General features: G+C 41.8%; 1 protein-coding gene and 1 long non-coding RNA gene across 3 annotated transcripts in view; both read right to left on the bottom strand.

Annotated features, from left to right (window-relative positions):
* Window positions 1–1,020: 1,020 nt before the first annotated feature.
* LOC129347562 (uncharacterized) lies at window positions 1,021–1,844 on the bottom strand. The gene is made up of 2 exons (XR_008599709.1): window positions 1,296–1,844; window positions 1,021–1,232 (listed from the first exon to the last, which is right to left on the bottom strand). It is a non-coding gene; the product is annotated as an uncharacterized LOC129347562 (long non-coding RNA).
* A 7,587-nt stretch (window positions 1,845–9,431) lies between these two features.
* The window catches only part of plpp3 (phospholipid phosphatase 3), a 32,657-nt gene continuing 22,180 nt past the window's right edge, over window positions 9,432–19,908 (bottom strand). For both annotated transcript variants that reach the window (XM_023286408.3, XM_023286407.3), the window contains exons 6-7: window positions 17,718–17,894; window positions 9,432–11,604 (exon numbers count right to left, since the gene is read on the bottom strand). In XM_023286408.3, coding sequence (XP_023142176.1) covers window positions 11,476–11,604; window positions 17,718–17,894 — 306 coding nt within the window. In that variant the 3' untranslated portion in view covers window positions 9,432–11,475. The remainder of the gene's footprint in view (window positions 11,605–17,717; window positions 17,895–19,908) is intronic.

Genomic DNA, 19,908 nt, shown 5'->3' on the forward strand with positions numbered 1-19,908 from the left:
GAAATGTAGACCTGAGAAGTTGGTTTGGAAGAATATACCACCCTAAACATACTTCAATGTAGACTAAAAGACGGTTTGGAAGAAAATTCCACCTAAAATCCTCCAATGTAGACCAAAAAATCTTGGTGTAAAGGAGTATTCCACCTTAAATGTAGACCTAAATGATGGTTTGGAGTAATATCCATCCATCCATTATCTATACACCGCTTAATCCTCATTAGGGTCGTGGGGGGGGCTGGAGCCTATCCCAGCTGACTCGGGTGAAGGCAGGGGACACCCTAGACAGGTCACCAGTCTGTCACAGGGCTACATACAGAGACAAACAATCACTCTCACATTCACACCTACGGGCAATTTAGAATGATCAATTAACCTCACCATATTTTTGGACTGTGGGAGGAAGCCGGAGTACCCGGAGAAAACCCACGCATGCACAGGGAGAACATGCAAACTCCATGCAGAAAGATCCCGGGAAAGCCGGGACGCGAACCCGGGATCTTCTTGCTGCAAGGCGAAAGTGCTAACCACTACATCACTGTGCAGCCCACGGTTTGGAGTAATATTCTACTCTAAAATCTTCCACTGTAGACCTAAAAGGTTGATCTGATGGTATATTCTACCCAACATCCTGGAACATTTACCTAAAATGTTGGTTTAATGGTATATTCCCAGAAGAACCCTTGAACATTGGGCTTAATGGTATATTCCACCCAAAATACTTGTACATATACCAAGAAGTCAGTGTAAAGGAAATGTAGACCTAAAAGGATTGTTTAAAGGAATATTTAAATGATTATTTTCATTATTTAACAATCTGTTATCAGTCAGAACCCTGGCAAACTTATTTTCATCAGTTTTTTTTTAGTGGAAATCACAAATAAAGGAGCTCTTGGTTTCTCTGTTGGAGTTCTTCCTGTCAGGCTCGTGGGCTCTGAAGAATCTTGTACTTGTCTTATCTGGAACAATCTAACAGCCTAAACTGTTAACAGCAGTGTAAAGAAGCAAACACACAGGCATAGATTAGGACTCAAACTAGATTTATTTTAGAAAACAAATCAACTTAGAGGCATTTGTTCACACGTGGCTGAATAGGAGGCCGTCCAATCAGATTTGAGGTCTTCACTCTGTAGGTTGTTTGGTGAGACTCTTGGACCTCCATCAGCTGATGTGGATGTTTGATAGTCTTCCTCTCTAGTGCCAGATGATTCATCCATGAATTCAGCAGCTACAGACTGAAATGAAGCTCATGCTGCCGTTATTGAATTCCTGTTCCAGATCAAATGTTCAGATCTCACCTTGAATGCAGCCGTCTGCTGTCTGATAGTTTTTCTCATTCTAGTCTTCAATAAAGTCTTTTTCCTCATGTCAGGATGTGGTGAGACTCTTTCTCAGTCTCTGCAGACGTCCCTCATTGTGCATTTCCAGAGAAGAAACAGAAAAACTGATCACTGCTTCAGCATCAAACGCTCTCCAGCATTGAGAGTGTTTTAGGAATTAATTCATTGTGTTGTGAACCTTGAAGGAGCAGAAACTTTGCAGCTGCCAAAGATATGAGCTCCGATTCTGGATGTTTTCGGAAATGAAGTTCATCAAATGAACACTTGATTTTTGCTGATAACTCATTAAATTACTGAAGAAATCTAACATAAAAACCTATAAACTGTAAGGCAGCTTTTGTTAAAGTTTGTCTATAATTCTATCATCATGTTCTGGAACCAGGACTCTGCAGAAGTTCCTTCAATCAGATACTTGTGTGTTTCTATTTAAGGCCTCGGGTTTGACGTACAGCAGAGGATTAGAAAGGAGTGATTTTAATATTTAAATCAGTCCAGTAAATGTTTGGCATGAAAATTATTAAAATTTTGATTTAGATAAATTTGTGTCAAATAATATTGTAGAGTCTCTCTTATTTTTTTGTTATTCTAAATATAAAATGAAAATCAAAGCATTTTTAAAATTTCGTATATCCCTTTTTTATCATGAAAAGGAAAAACACCCTGGATTTAAATTTTATTTTTTGTATTTTAAAAACGAAAATCAAATAACCACTTGTTTTTTGTTTTTCAATACTCGTTTCAGAATGGAAAATCCAATTGCCAAAATATACACGCACCGTTCAACGTCTTCCATCAAAATTAATCTGCTAAATGACAATAATATTATGCATGAAAACAGGTTTTCTCAATCTTAAAATAGAAATTCTTATGCAAAATATAAATTTTTTAAATAATTTATTTTGATAAGAATGGGTGGATTAGGACATCACTGAAACTGAATCAATCTCTGTCCCTTTTCTTCTGCATCTCTTTCACCCAAAATCCCCCATAAAGAACTCGTACGGGTAGTAGAAACCCTCATTTTTCATAAACTTTAGCTGTCTGACTGCAGCAGTAAGTGCATTGGCCTGTGTGCATTTGTAAAGGTCAAGGTGTCAGCGTGTTTTTCCGCCAGAAGTCTGTGTATTAACTACTGTATTTGGTACAATAATCTCTGTCTCAAAACAAAAAAGGGAAAATAACACCAATAAAACTCTTTTTGCATCTGTAAAAATCATGTCTTGTAAAAAAGTTCAGAGAAACCAAATCCCTGTGCTCCTTTTCGGACCTGTCCATTCCTCCATATGGGCCCACAGGGGACTGATGGGGGAGATGTCTTTTCCATACCCGGAGTCACGAGAGGAGGCAATCGCACAGTGAGATGTGGAGATTTAGGCTTGTAAATAAAGTCAAAATCCTGAAGCACAAACCTGGAGACAGTGTTTGTAAAGGAGTTGGGAAATGGGGCGTTGCGAGGCATGTTGGGGGAAAAATCTTGGACGAGAGAGAAAGAGGGAGGTGGACACAGAAGGCCATTTATGTGAAGATGACATAATCACCTGTTGCCCCCACGTACAGCCAACATCTGCGAAATTTATTAACTTTCTGTCCTTGCCGCTCCTCATGCTGTTTTTCCATCCAGCTCTCGACCCGTGCGCAGACACTATGTCACGCAGGGATAATGCTGTCATGTGTGAAGAGGCCAATTAGTTTTTATATTCATGAAGTAGTTGCATTTCAGGAACAAGACAGAAAAATCCTGAAGGCCTGTTTTAGTTATAGAGTCTAGAGAATTAAAGTCTACAGCTGTTCTAGCAGCTCTGTGAGGCTGCATTTAGGCCTGGAGGTTCATTTCAGTAGTAAATCCAGGAACCTGTGAGTGTGTGTGTGTGTGTGTGTGTGTGTGTGTGTGTGTGTGTGTGTGTGTGTGTGTGTGTGTGTGTGTGTGTGTGTGTGTGTGTGTGTGTTCCCTGCATATCTCAACAACTGTACAACTGATCCACTGTAGGCTTGGCAGGTGAATTTTCTGGGACCTGAGACACTGTGGTGTTGAGTTTGAAGAAGACTGAATGAATAATGTCAGTCTCTGTTTTTTTTTTTTTAAGCTAAACGCTTACACCTACATGCTAGCATATACTCACCTGAAATGCCAACTTTATTTTAGGTAAAATGCATTTTGTTTACCACATTTACCATATTGGTTTAGCATGTTACTTGCTAACAATTGTCCATTTTAAATTAGTCACGTAATTTGTAGGGTATATAATATTTTGTGTTATTAAGCTTAATACATTTGCCTTTGATGGCAATGCCTAGTGACAGAGGCATCTAAAGATCAATTCAGTTCAGTTCAGTTTATATATTTAAAATGGGATGAATAATGGTTGTTTTTGAGCTAAGTGTTATCACCTACATGCTAACATATGTCAGTAAAAATGCCAACTTGTACTTAAGAGTATAATGCATAATGATTTCCACATTAGTCCTATTAGCTTAGCATATTAGCATGCTAGCATTTGTCAATGTTAAATTAATCTTGTAATTTGGTAGACTATACTATAGGTTTTCGATCTTAATACTAGCATCATGTTGTTAAGTAAATTTGTATTATATACAAAGTTATTGCATGGTCTTAATCTCATTGTTTAGTATAGTCAGGTAAATTTGTAATTTGTAATATTATAGGATCTTCACCGTACTGTTTACATTAGCCAGATACATTTATATAATCAATAATAGTAGGATTGCAACCTTAACATTAAAAACTAGATAATTTTTTATGACAAATAATATTGCAGGGTCTTATTTTAATATTCAAACTTGCTAGGTAAATGTGACAGTGTGTTTTAAATGTGTGACAACAATGTTAATTTTCCAGGAATTTCATCATAAATCAAAGTACTGGACCAACATTATTTCCTGATATCAAACTACAAAAAGATCACAAGTTTTTTTAGATTTAGTGTTAAGGGGGATGTGTTCACCAAATTCTATGGCAATCCATTAAATAATGTTGCAAGATGTTTCACTTAAAACCACAAATATGAACCTTATGGTGCAGAGGAAAATTCAGATGATCACCAAAGTCCGCAGGATTTGTCGTCTGGGAACCATAAATGTCTGCACAAGATTTCTTAGATGGTGAGATATTTTAGACGCAGGGGATCATAAAGTCGGATTTATCTTCTGTGGTTCAGGAAGGACTGCACACACTATCATAGTGATTCAATCTCAGATATTACCATGGCTAAAAACCTCAAAATAATCATTAACAGAATGTTTTTCCATTCAGTTACTTACTTTGATTACTCAGAAATATGAAACCTTAAAAGTGGAGCACAAGAAATAGGTTAATCCATTCTTCCTGTCTGTCGCAATTAACACCAGAGTCATGTCTAGCTCAGTTTTGTGTTCGCTGGATTGAGGTTTCATTCAAATTGACAAGCGTCAAAATATCTCCCCAGCTAAGACAAAGACACAGTGTTCTCTGGGAGGATCATCACCATGAAAACATGGTATTAATCCTGGATATTAATCCTCATGCCGCCTACACATGTACTGGTAGTACTATCCATCACTCCACTGTGTCTTTATTTTAATCACTGACACCCATATAATACTGTAGATTTATGAAAAAACTGGGTTAATACTTGACAAAATCAGCCCTCTTTTCATTTATTTTAAAGGCTGCTCCATTTCCCCTCAGTGTACGATATATGTTTTTGTTGAATTTAGGAGTTATTTTTTTATTAAACTGTTTTCGGCACAGCGGCGCAGGATTCGCAGGTAATAAAAGAAGCTGCCGCTGTTCTCTTATCGCTCATTTTATCCATCTATCCTCGTGTTTCAGCCTCGTTTTTTTTCGTCAGGATGGAAAACATTTTATTCAGGATTTGGAATGTGAAGCATTCATTTTCTTTCTTTCATACACACTAGTTTCCCTTTTTGTCCTGTGTATGTCCTGTGGGTAGGTCGTATTATGTCTACACACCTCATGTGTGCTAGAAACCTGCAAAACAGACACTGACACAGTGTAAACATTTGGCTGCTGGGAGTCTCTGCTCCTATTTCCCTTAAGGAAGTGCAGAAGTTGCCCAGACTGCTCTCCTCTGGCCTGTGTGCTGCTCTGGGCTGGACTCCCTCTTCGCTCTGTGGACCGAGCTGCAGAGAAAAGGCCCTCAGAGCTCAGGGCCTCCTCACAGCTCTCCTGGAGGTGCCACCCTCACCACAGCTCCACTCCAGCTCTCTCACTCGCAGCATTCTAACCAGACCAGAGCCACCTACAGTAGCACTCTTGTTATGCCGTGATGCTTTTTATATCATGTGTGCCAGTGGACCATTTCACGTGGGGCTTTTTCACTACAACCACTTCACGACAAGAAAAAGAAGTCTGTTCCTCAAATCTGCTTCGGATCAGCCGCTGAGGGCAACTCTCAGCAACTTCTACACATCCTGAATCAGAGCTGCAGTTAAAGGTGAAGCTGGTCATTCTAGTCTAATGCAGCTGTTGACAAATGCAGAGAATATCAAACCAACAAATCAGTTGGCTTGGACCAGTCCTGTCCTGTGCATATTTGTGGTAATGCACTGGACAGGGGTGAAGGTAGGGGGAGGGGAGATGAAGGGAAGGGGGTGAGTGGGAGTGAGAAGGATGGTAAATACGGCATATGATACCTATTTAAATATGCTAAACTAGCTAAATGCCACAGTCTTTCTCCCAAGTCACTCCACCTTTGATTAGAATCTCACAGCCAAAGGTCAATTCAGTTCAATTCAGTTCAGTTCATCCATCCATCCATCCATCCATCCATCCATCATCGATACACTGCTTATTCCTCATTAGGGTCATGGGGTGCTGGAGTCTATTCCAGCTGACTCAGGGTGAAGGCAGGGGACACCCTGGACAGGTCACCAGTCTAACACAGGGCTACATATAGAGACAAACAATCCTACTCGCATTCACATGTACGAAGAATTTAGAATCACCAATTACCCTGAGCATGTTTTTGGACTGTGGGAGGAAGCCAAAAGAAAACCCACACATGCACAGGGAGAACACTGAAACTCCATGCAGAAAGAGGGATTTTCTAGCTGCAAGGCAACAGCGCTAACCACCGAGCCACTGTTCAGTCCCTATTCAGTTCAGTTCATTTTTATTTATATAGTACCAATTTGCAGCATCTCAAGGTTTACCTTACTTCACTCAGCAAGGTAAAAGCTGTACAGAATTATGTTATAGAAAGATTCCCCAAAAGAAATCCAAAGATTCCTCATGAGCAGCTTTTTGGTGGCATGAATACAACTCCTCTTTAAAAAAAAAAAAAGTAAGAAGAAGAAATCTGTGGCAAAACCGGGTTCCAGAAGGGCAGCTATCTGCCTTGAACTGATGGGCTGAAGGTAAAGTGGAGAGAGAAAAGGATAGCAGATGGATAACCTACCAAGTTTGAAACTGATCGGATGTATAGTTGTCAAAATATGCAAAGAACAGATACGCACACACAGAGATTTCTGGATTTATTATCTAGATATTCTGAGTGTTGCATTATTTACTACGTGTATTCCTGCACCTAACATACTAGCCAAGTACTTTAAGAGCATTACATCTTCGCTCAGTCTTTCAGTAGATGGCATGTACATACATATATTATCAATCTGTTAAGCTTTCTTCTCAGAGAGAAACAGTTCTCTGCAGCAATTGTACTGGAATTTTTAACAAAGTCCAGCAGAGTAAAACATGGTACATGGACATGTACCATCTGTCCAAATGACACATTATTTTCCACATTCAGATGTACCAAAATGTAGTCTGACTCAGTTATGTTTCATATTAGTCATCATGTTTGCATAATTCCTCATAAAATAGGTGTGCAGTGAAAACTGTATATCTCCAAAATTTTCGAACACGGCGTTTTTAACAGGACCACCACGCATTTTAAAGTTTATCCAAAGGAGGTTGTGAAAAGCTTTTATAAGACGCAGGGTGGAGGAATTTCTCAGTCCACAGAGGAAGACGTAATCCATCCGACTTGTGTTAAAATGTCAACATCACCAGCTCATGAGTTACCAGTTTTCACTTGCCATCGGTGATACAGGAAGTCGGGTTTGAAGTTTTACACAAGGCTGGACGCTAAGATCAAGGTGGAAGTATGAGTAATGGGTGAGAGTAAGCAGAGGTGGTGGATGGATGTACTGTGCAGCTGCATCACTGTGTGATGGTGAGGCTCACTGTGAGTGAGGTGCAGCACTATGTAATGCTTTGGCCTCCCTGCGGCAGCCCTGTGCCAGCTCTGCTGCTCTGCTGCCAAACAAGACCACAACATGGGCCTCTCTGCCTCAGCAGCAGGCCCTCTACTATTACAGCCACGCATGGCTGACCCCAGGCCTACCAGCTGTTCACAGGCACCGTAAATCTCAGTTTGGTGCTGTTTTCTTTACAACTGACCTCAGGCCAGCTGTACTGACACTGTCACTGAGAGACTGCACTTTACGGGACTCTGAGGGGAAATCATGCATGGCACTATAATGATAACATCAATCAAATGATTGCCTTAAATTATTGCCTTTTTACTCATTTATCTCACTCAAGTACCAGCCCCTCACTGTTACGAGTCATATTTATTTTCCTTTATCTCATTTTGGCTTTCTTTTTTACCTTTTCTTGTATCTTCTTTTTAAATCTCACTTCTTTTTTTCTTTGTCACACTATTTAAAAAGACGAGTTGTTTGCTGGCTGTGTTGGACATGATTACAGTGCAGCTCTTGGATTTTTTCAGGAAGCCGATAAACAGTTGACTTGACAGAAAGTGTCATTCAGGCTTTTCTCTGCTTGGCCGAAACACGCTGCGGTGGGGAAAATGACACTTCTCATTTAGGTCAGACTCACAAACCATGATGGCAGTTCTGCTTTCTTTCTTTATTCACTTTGAAATACACACAGACACACGCTGGATGACGCCAGCATCTCTGGTCTGGTGTCTGCCAGAGTGTGAAATCACACACACTTCGGAGCCCTTTTTTAAGTGTGTATAGTTACACCAGTATTTTATGTGGTATTTTTGACAAAGGGAACTCAGGCCATGATGAGGCAACTTGGAAATAGCTGAAAAGGTCAGTCAAGGAGATTCCTTTCTGCAGCTACTACAATAATTAGCAAATGCCAAAGTCAGTTTCTGGTGTAAAAACTCATCTATGTGTATCGTAGTTAGAAGTTTTTCCCATAGAATAATATATCCCTGCTTTAAAACATGTAGATCTATAAAGTCCTTGCCTCTTTCTCCATTAGCTGCTTCATTACTTGCACTCCTCAAACACAACAGCTCACCTACAACTCTGCTCCAACACTGTAAAACTACTATACACAACACAATATCAATATTGGACTACTTCAGTCATACATATTTGAGCGAGATATTGATTCTGAAGTGGAATAACTATACAAAAAGCTTCACTTTACCAGTTTACAGGATATATTCTTTAGATTTGTTATGCATGAAATTGAAATTTGTTCGTGATCTGTCATAGAACATATTATAAACACCATATGGACATGTTAACAAGGTGAAGAACTTGATTTTCACCGCATCAGGTCCTAAAGCAATGTTAGAAGTACTCAGATCCTATTTGCAGTAAGTAAAAGTAGCAATATAACAACATAAAAATATGAAGTTCCTAAGCATTTTTTGACTCAATCATAGAAAATCTTAATTACAATCTAAATATCCAATTATAGAGTCTACTGTCTGTTATTACATATCATCATTTATCATATATTGTGTAATGTACATGTCAGCGGCAGCAGTAACACGGTCTGAAAAGTGCCCGATGAGTCAGGACATCATGACCTGACACGAGGCAAATAATGCTGATTACCATAATATTTGTGCATGTCAAGGTCTGTGATGTATCAGACAGCAAGTGAACAGTCAGCTCTTATGATCGACACGCTAGCTGCAGGAAAAATAAGCAACTTTAGTGAGTCATTAAAGACAGATGAGTGAGTCTGAGCAGCTCTGAGACAGCATAAGCTGCGGGGAGCTAATTAACAAGTGCAACAAAAATGCATCCATCCAGGAAAACACAGAAAAACAGCATCCTGAAAAATCAAAGTTGTCAAGGTGTGTTCATGATGAGCTTTTTATTTAAAAGCACATGTAATGGAGCTAAGTACATTTAGCAGAAAAAACGGCATTACTACTATTTCTTTTGTACAAAAAACAAGACAATACAAAAATACTAATATTGAATTTTAATACAATTGTGGGTGTATTTGTTTTGAATGCATATTACAAACGTAACTATAACAATCTACAATAGTTTAGTCATCTAGATACAAAAATCTGTCAATCGATGCTTTTTAAGCAGCATTGTTTGTAAAGAACACAGGTCTGTAATCATAGTGGATATATCTAAACATGTTAAGAAACAATATCTTACAGAGTTAATTTTAGTGATCTATACATTATTTATATATTTATAAAAAGAGAGTGAAAACGGCTTTGTGAAATGATAGGACGGACTGTACGATGAGAAAGATGTGCAACATGGCGGAGTGTGTTGTTGGAGGAGGATATCTGAGTAGGCTGTAAATAAAAAGGGACTTCTGCGTCTGGTACTGTACAACTGTTAGTGATTATACAGGACAGGCTAGAGACATGCAAGGTTAAAGATGCTTCTTCGCAGAGAATAAAAATACTAGATCCACAGTTTTTATAACGTTCACCTGCTCTCTCACACACATTTTTCATTTGACACAGTTTATCAAGAGGGGGGTCCTTTTCACAGGGCACAGCGCTCGAACGATTGCAAACACACACACAAGCACACTCACAAGATGTACAAGCACAGGCACACAAGATTGTACACAACACGCACACACACACACACATACACACACACACACACACACACACACACACACACACACACACACACACACAAACACACACACACATTGAGAGACAAACATCCATTGCCAAAGAGTGATTGGGTGGGTGAGAGCCCCTCCCTGCCAGCGGAAAGAGCCCAAATCATCCCAAAATAATGTGCCAGCTTAGCTGTAAATCATCACCCTCTTTCCATGGTGACAGACCGCACCCCTTCACTCCGGCCATCTGCCAACTTCCTGGTTAGGAAGCCGGACAGACGGCCCCAACACCAGGGAGCTGCATGGCACAGCCACGCCTCTCACTGAGGTGCTGGGAGGCTGTGAGGTCTGGCTCACATTCCACAGAATTCATCCCCCCTTCACTACATCTAACCCTCAAAAAGAATGCAACATCCCGGGTTTGGGCCGCTCTGAAAGTCCGCTACAAAAAGCTTGACGTGCTGATCTGGAGACAGAGTTATGTGATGTTGGAGGGCTTCACTTTCCAGAGCAGAAAGGTCTGATCTGGTTTAAAGGCCTGGAAAGATCAGAGTGTGATCCTCATGGTGGCCTGCTCAGGGTTACCGTCATAAAAGTCATGCTATGCTATCGTTATCCTTGTTTGGAGTCAGTGTTTCTGTCTCCTGATGTCAGCATGTTCAAGTTTTTTTTTCCAGTCAGACATCTCAGGCAGCAAGTGGTGATAATGGATAATGAAGTTAAAACAGTGCTATAAGTTATATTTTTCTATCCTGTTAATATTTCTATGCTGCTAGTTATTGCAGTAATATCCTTCCCTTAGCTAAGGAAGTTGTTCTACGACGTTTCCAAGGCCACAGAGAGTTCGGAGAGGAAGCATCACTGGAAATCCCTCTCTCCCTAGGCAGGGGGTTTGTCTTTTTTCTCTTATCATTTTTGTCTTCTTCATTTGTTTTTTTCTTCCCTTCATGTGGTTACACTTCATCAAACCTCCACACCCTCAGGTCTGCCTGTCAAGTCATCGCTTTCTTAACTTTGTAGTTTCCAATTAGTTTTCTGTTTGTGCTCAAATGGATGGGCTCAAAAGTTTGATTAGTAGTTAAAGTAAATAAGTCTGGATAGTGAGAGTGGACTCTGCTGTGCAAATCTCAAATCTGACACCCTAGTCCACGAAGTGCCTCGCTGGACACTGCGAAAGGGAGGAGGATGCCATTTAAGAAGCAGCTACAGTCTCTTGTCGCTACATTCTACTGTCCGATGGGAGGTGAGCAGCACTGTTATTGGCTCCTCAGTCACAGGAAGGAGATGTGGCCTCTCTCACACCATGTTGTGGTGGTTGTTCCTCTCGATGATGTCGGATGAAGGCAGCAGCTCCTTCTTGATCGGGGAGGGCGGGGGCGTGGCCGGCTTCACCCTTGGCTTGAACAGGTCTGACACGTAGAACACCTGACGGACGCAGAAGAAGAGCAAGGTGAGGAAACAGAACACGTAAATCTGACTAAAAAGGACGGACAGTCGGTATGTGCACCTGTCTGTTCTTTCCTTTTCTTGACAACTGTTCATCTTATCTACTTCAAACGTGGCAGGTGTATTACTCCACATCCAAGTAAGTGCAGTGCCAAGTTTGAAGCTGTTTGGACAAACGGTTCTCATCATGTGACTAAATGTGTCCACAACTTTTAGCCACAATACGGCTAAAAGTAAAAAGTTCTCTTAGCAATCCTTTGGCTGCCTATAGGTAGAGGCTTAGTTGTTCCTGTTGCTATGCAATATATTCAAAGGAAATATTCTATTATTTTCTTATAGATCAGAAACATCAGATGCTACATTCAAAGTAATATGGTGTCATTGTAAAAAGAAGTTTTAAAAGGAAAACAATCTCTACGCAGACAGGTGTTTGAGCTTGTTCAGAAATGTTCTTGGTGCAAACAAACACGTGTGGATGATTAAACAATAGCGATATGTATTGTTGACAGATATTTGAGCAATAGGAACAAAAAACTATTTGACCTATTGAGCAACAGTTTCCCTAAATGCATTAGATGCAAACCTCCATGAAGGCACAAACAAAAATGCAAAAGTTGGTTGCATGGACAAACTTGAAGTGTGACTACATATAATCAGTTATGAGCCAACTCTATTATACCTTGATAATGGAACCCTAAGTTGTCAAGTTAATGACGAAAAGTATAACTGGATATTTCCTTGATTGCCACCTGTTAGCATAGCCAGCAAGACACGCCTGTAGCATAATTCCTTGTGTTTTGAATTAACCACTATAGCCAGGGCTGATGTCTCACTTTTCTTCTGGAAATGATAGGAGTTTGACGAATCAGAAAACGGAAGAGTAAGGCCTTCGTTTAACAGTTCCTAAAATTCTGGAGTCCAGTGGATGCTAGGTGTAAACATAGAAGGAGTTACGCTTTCTAAATGAAAATGAAATAATGTGGACGTAGCCAGGGTTTAATCAGTGACAGCAGGCACTGCATTAGTAAAAAGTCATAAGGGAAGAAGGGCAGAGTGCTTCTCTGCCAAATAAAGACTGAATCTGACTGCATCATGTTCACTTTAGAAGTTCAGTTTTAATGCAAATGCACCTTGACGAGGGACAACCGAGTTACAGTTGTAATTTACATACAGCCTGTTAAACTTGTCTCAGCTGATTTGCTTTAACTTCAGTGATGATGTTGAAGTCTGTTCCAATAGCAACATTACCAAATGAGCAGCACATTTATCCTCTTTAGCTGCGGGCTCAGTTGTTTTTTCTTGGTTTACCAGCGTCACACTGTATGGAAAATCAAATGTGATTGCAGAAGAACAGTGAAATTATCAGAAATGGTTGCTCATGAATTACTACAAGTCAGCTGGCAGGTCGAAACATGACCAGTGTGAATAAGCACCCTCATGTTCATTTATCTGCAGTGTCAAAAGGAAATTATATTACATCATAAAGCCAGAAGGAACTCCCTATCACCTTCCTCCAGCAATCCCAAACTGGTGACGCTGAATAATCTGGCTGGGGGAAGTGATGGCAGAATGGCTCTCTCTAATAGATCAGATTCTGTGAATGATGACTCATGCTCTCTTAAATTATTGCCAAGGGTGAATTCCCTTTTACATCAGCTGTGAGAACATAAGATAAGTCAGTCTGGCACTGATGGCGAATGAAGGAAAAACGGCAAAAAGAAATAACTTCCTGATGGCTTCATGCGTCCAACTGGAAAATAGGCAGGAATGGTGAGGAAGTGGGACCATGGAAACCACTGTCCACTGTAAGAGTGGATTACCGTTTCCACTTGCAGGGGCCGGGGGTCAGTCATGAGCAATGGTGGCTTCGGCCGCAGACTAACATACACAAAAACAATCACACACAACTGGCAGGCGAAGCAGCTTTTCTTTCCGTGCTGCCAGTCCAGGCCGAGCGGAGGGAGGGCCGAGGGGAGAAGCTGCCATTCAGCACAGAACTCCACGGGGGGAAACAAGATGGATCTTTTTCACAGGAGTCACATATAGGAAAATACATGGTGCTCTCATATGGGAAAAGCCCTTAAGGGAAAAACAAGTGGGCAGCTCGGCGTTCATCATTGGAAAAACGGTCGACATGCAATCACTGATCTATTTATACAACAAAGAGCGTCTCGTGCTGAGTGGTGGGCTCAGCACAAAGACATTCTCCTCTATTACAGCTTGACATTTACTGACCATAAAATGACCTTTACTGGTGACCTTTGACTGACGGATAACATGTAGATAGATACCTCCCTGACACACAGCTGCTTTCGTGCTTTTAAATGGGCTCTTTGTCTGCGCCGTAATTAGTTTGTGTGTCACTTATGTTATATTGTACATGATTGGTAAAGTGAGGTCATATCTCTGAGAGTCACCCGAGCCGTCATGAGAAACACTCCACTCTGGTTTCCCAACAGGATGCCTCGCTTCCAATCACACCGGGCCTTGCTGCTGCGTCACCCAGACCCATCACCCTTGAACTGCCATGGTGGAAGGCTTATCATGACCTCACTGCTTCCTGATATACACACACACACACACACACGCAAAGCCTCCAGGCCTATTGTGTTGAGTGATGCAAGCTCAGCAGTTTTGGTGCCATAATACATTTACACGGAAAAAAGAGGCACCTTTAAAGGCATTATATGTATATGTGTGTGGCTGTTGGTGAGTATAATTTCATAGCTTCAATCGCTATTTGAATATCACGCCTGACACATAAAGAAGCTGAGTCATATAGGAAGTGGGTGCACTCATTTGCAGGAAGTGCGAATGCTTAAAAAAAAAACCCACCATGTAACTCACCAGACCTTTTTGTAATAAAGCACTGAATTTGTTTGCACGCACATGAAACCAGCTATGAATACTTCTGCAGCCTAAGTGCACGATACACCACCAAATGTGTTCACATCATGTAGGGCAGACTCTGAGATTCCACTTTTTTGTCACTGCACAGTGTACAAATACCATCAAAGTGCAATTTAGCACCTAGTGCAAAAATAAAGCAGTAAAAGTGCTGCGCAGTGCAAAATGCCTAAGTCGGACAGCTTTGAGGGCAGTTTGAATGTGCCCTAATCAGTGCATGTAAGTGTGAAAAATATCTAAATATCCAAAATGGGTAAGTGGGGTACAGTATACGCATGCTATGTAGCCTTAAATATACGTATGAGAATGCTATCAATCAATGCTGTCTCATCACATACTGACTCTATGTGTCTAACTCTAGATGTTTAGGAATTAAAACACTATCCGTATGTATCCGCTGCTGATATGCTACTTAGAATTCCTAATTTACATGTAAGCTGTATCTCTGGCGTCTACACAAGTTCACTGACCACACAGACGCTGCTTCAGTATCTGAGACCCTCAGTATTTTTGCAGCCTGCTCTCGTGCCCCGTTCTCCATTTAACGCCTGACCCAGCTCCTCCTCCCAAATGACAATGAACCTGGAAAAACAAATGAACGCAGCCCCAGCTTTCCCTCTGACAGCTGCTTCCTGCTGGATTCACTCCTCTTGACCTTTATTATGACACATTTTGAAAAGTAGGTCACTGCGTCTGATAGGAAGCGCCAGGTAGGACAGACGGAGCGCCATTCTCTGGATCGTTGCTCTACGGACATATCCAGGGGTTTTGTGGCTCAAAACAGAGATTCATCTACATATTCTTCAAAAAACAGACACCATTCATCATCTAATGTGTGGACAGACAATAAAGGGTTTATAGCAGTAATTCATCTACAGCAAAGGCTACAGAGCTGCAGTCTAACACGTCACTACCTGTGAATGTGTCCATACACTTTTGTATTGTTCATTTACTGGCACTTAGTCGGAGTACACTGAGAACTACAGAGATAAATGTACCGTGGGGAAACCTGGACCAGCAGTGACAATAAAGTCGTGGAACGAGGCACTTCTCCAGAACGAGCTAATGAAATGTCTTTGGAAAGGAAGACGCTGTTCCTCAAGGCCATAGAACTCACTAAGAGATGTTCAGAACAATGTCTCACAATCGCACACTTAAGATTACCGTGCAAATCCATTAATTCCTATAATATGTTCTTTTGTTCTTCAACTCTGACTTTTGCATCCAAGGCAAGTGTACTGTCAGTGTTTGGCTCTTTGGCTAGATTAATACACCACATTACCCAGCCTGCCACGGGGCTCTTAAAAATAAACTGTTTCTGATTTATCAAGACATTTTATGAGAGTATGTGCATCAAAAACGAACCTGTGTGCTCAGTAATTGCCAAACACAAATAAAAGCCTGAAAGCAAACTGAAAAGACATAATTTAGATCAAAAAAGTGACATTTAAAAGTGTGTTGGAGCTCCGAACATGTCAAGACGTGGTAACGAATATAAGCTATGACACGTTTTCAAAGCATGAACTTGTGCTTTTATTTTTCATTTTCACAAGAACAATGACGGAATATGTGCAGCTGAGATCTAAAGATGTTCACACCTTGATTTAGTTCTTTCTGCTGGCAAATCAGAGCCTCGCAGGCTTTATACTCTCTCTGTGCTGCCTCCACTCATCTCCTGTCAGGCCCTTTATGCTTCGCTGCTCGCTGAGAGGCCGAACCAGCCGAGCTAAAGTACTCACAGATGTGCCTTTCTACAAAGACTGAGCAAATCAGAAGGGGCGTCAAGGATTGTAAAACTAACCCCGCCGCCTTGATCGGCAGGGGTTTGACTGTGTGTGTGTTTGTATGCATGAGAATAATGCGTCTCTGTGTATGTGTGCATTAAGCTGTCTCTCTGCACGCAGGAGGGTTGTGGAATAGCTGAGCTGGATTAAACCCACGCTCATCCCAGGCCAAGATGTAGACAAGGCTCCTCTCTCCTGTCACTTTCCCTCCCTTCACTCCTCCTGCCAGATCTGCCCATTCAGAGGTCAGCATACTTCGGAAAACATCTCTTTTTAAAAAATTTTACTTGTCAAGGCTGATGTCGTCCAGGAGTTACGCCCAGCTGGAGGAGCACTGAGCGTTACAGTTTATTGTTACTGATGATTACTGCTCAGGAATCCTCAAATAATCTTGGCAATCAAAGACGACACCATGCAGTATGTGATTCATGGTGTGTGTGTGTGTGTGTGTGTGTGTGTGTGTGTGTGTGTGTGTGTGTGTGTGTGTGTGTGTGTGTGTGTGTGTGTGCATTTTAGCCTTGCCAAGGGCTGCCCAGGCGCCACAACTAAGGTCTTTCTGAATTTTATGAATCTAATTCTTTCCATGTTCCTGATTTGGGTCCTGTAGAAAGGTAAGGGCCGCTCGTGTGTGTGTGTGTGTGTGTGTGTGTGTGTGTGTGTGTGTGTGTGTGTGTGTGTGTGTGTGTGTGTGTGTGTGTGTGTGTGTGTGTGTGTGTGTGTGTGTGTCTTTCCATGCTTTTCCCAGAAGCAGCAGAGTTTAGCAGGAGCCTGCTGTGCTGATAGAACCAGAGCCACCAAATAAAAAAAAGAAAAAAACAAAATAATTAAGAGCCTCATTCCTGTTTCAAAGCCTAGTCCTCCCACTCTCCTGCTCGCTCGCTCTCTTTTTACACTCCCCTTATTTTCCTCTCGACCCAAATTCAATTTTCCTTGGCTCCATCTAAGCTTAGTGTAATGATGAGGGTTACGAAAATCATCTGGCAACTGCTGTGACGATATGTCACAAAAGTAGCGAGGAAGGTTGTAGAGTATGGATTCGCACCAACAGGCACACAGAAACACACACACACACACACACACACACACTTCTGAACTATAGCCTGGCTCCAAGCAATGTGTTATTCATTAAAGGGAATCAGATTCTCCTCACTTCACTGCCTGCTTCATTCCTCCTTTTCACCCAAAAAAAAGTATAGAGGAGGAAAAATGAAAAAAGAGAGATATGTAGTGGCAAACTTTATTTGAAGTTTGCTTCGTCTGCAGGATCCCCAGCGGTCAGTTATAGAGAAAGGCTGAAATTGCAGACGGTTCAATCTGTTTTGGATTATGTGACATTTCGTGTTTTTATAAAGTCTGCATGTATTGCGTGTTCTTGCGTGTCGTGTGTGTGTGTGCACTCACTATGCAGTAAGCCACCAGGGCTCCCTGCACGAAACCTGCCAGGACGTCGGTGGGGTGATGCTTGTGGTCGGAGACACGGGATAGGCCGGTGTAGAAGGCCATCATCAGGAGGGTGAACTGGAGCAAAGGGCGGAGGAGGCGAGCGCCACGCCATGTAAACCTGGACTGGAGATAAAACTGGAAACAGGGAGGGGAAGGAGAGGAGAATAAAATTTTATATGCACAGTTACTCTACAAATGCTCTGAAGTAAAAACCCTTAAGCAAACAGAAAAATTAGTATGTATGACACATTATATTATGCTAGTGATGGCAGTATATACGCTAATGCCATGCACCTTAATTGCCAGTAATGACATGAACCCTCACACACACCTGGCTGGAAATTTTCAAAGGTCACTAAACGTTGCATTGCCTTTTAAACCCTGCACCTGCAGCATGTGTGTGTGTGTGTGTGTGTGTGTGTGTGTGTGTGTGTGTGTGTGTGTGTGTGTTATTATTATCTAAGAGGTCTAGACTGAATCAAAGTAGGCAGGCTTGCCAGACCCACAGAGAAACACACACTCTCTTCCACAACACACTCCTGAGAGCCGGACATTACTGATTCATGGTTCAACATCCCAGCTGTGAAAACAGCACAACCACAGAGAGCCACTGGAATACGCACGCACACACACACACACACACACACACACACACACACACACACACACACACACACACACACACACACACACACACACACACACACACACACACACACACACACACACACACACACACACACACACACACACACACACACACACACACATATAGTTTGCAATGCTCGTTTCAACACTTTGTTGGTATGAACTCTCTACCCTCCATTAGAGCAAACAGCAGACAAAGCGGATGCAGCCCCCCCACACACACTCCGCCTGCAGTCAAAAACTATTTTCTGGGTCATGATAAAGACCGAAGAGAACCAAAACAGGAACAAGTAAATCCAAGGCCACTTTCAGACACTCTGTGCAGACACTTGCACAGTCTCGCTCTTTTTTTAATCCCCTTTATATGAGGTCAGTCCAGGTTCCTCAGACATCCTGTGTTTCTGCACCACTCATACCCTTCACTTCCTGACTCTCACACCCAGCGACAGAGGGCCTGGGAGGGCAAGCCTCAGCCAAGGTCTGCCCATCTCAAACCTCCATACTCGTGTCTTATAATTAGTTCGGTTAACAATACCTACAGACAGCCGCAGTGCCTCCCACCGACCCCCATCCACTACGAGACCCTGTAGGTGTGGATGTAAAGCTCCTTCACGCTTCCCATACGACACTCCATCATTGTTCTCCTTACGGAAGCAGAGGAAGCGATCCCTCCCATCCCTTCCAATCTTGTTCCCCCCCTCCCTGGCAGGGATGTTTAGACTTCGGGCTTCCTCTACATTGGTGTTCAGGTAGTGGGCAAGGACTACCATAAAAAACTTTTATCTTGCGTCCTGTAGCTCATGAATGAAACTGAAAAAACACAACTATTTTAAGCTATGAAGGGCGACAGAAGTGCAAAGATGAACACTTGAACTTGAACAAAACAAAGCCGTGACCTGCCCATCAACTCGACCGTATCTAAGTGGAGGGCCGTGTGTAAACCCAAATAACCCTCCAAAGTCTGATTCAGCAGAAGCATGAACACACAGTCATCACTGAGAAAGATAAATCTCAACTTCTCCTCTTTAAATCCAACACACATTCAAGCATCTGCCCTTTCAACCCAAGCCATCCTCCCAGAATTTGTCCTTTAAACGCTAGATCTGAGGAAAACAACAATAAAGCACAACAAAAATGAGCCCCAACAGATTTCCCATGACAGAAGGAGACAAGAGCGACACCAAGTCTGGTGGTTTCTGAAGGAATCCAGCTCATTCCAGTGAGATCTTCTCCCTCTGTCTCCATCGCTGTGACTCAAAGTCAGTGCTAAATGAAAGAAAACACGAACAAACACAACAAAGTGAGAAAGAATGAGAAAGAGGGCTCGCTTGACATGCCTGTCCTCTTTTTCCTTCTCTTTCTTCTCATTCACACCATACTGTGAGAGAACAGCATAGTTGTGGTCATGGTCCTTTATATCTCAAACAAAAATATTGGTTTTTACTTAACCAACAACATGCTATCTACCTCAGTCAGAATTCTGTAGACATGAATAACCCGC

This window comes from Amphiprion ocellaris, chromosome 2 (genome assembly GCF_022539595.1).
Source record: "Amphiprion ocellaris isolate individual 3 ecotype Okinawa chromosome 2, ASM2253959v1, whole genome shotgun sequence".
NCBI lineage: Eukaryota > Metazoa > Chordata > Actinopteri > Pomacentridae > Amphiprion > Amphiprion ocellaris.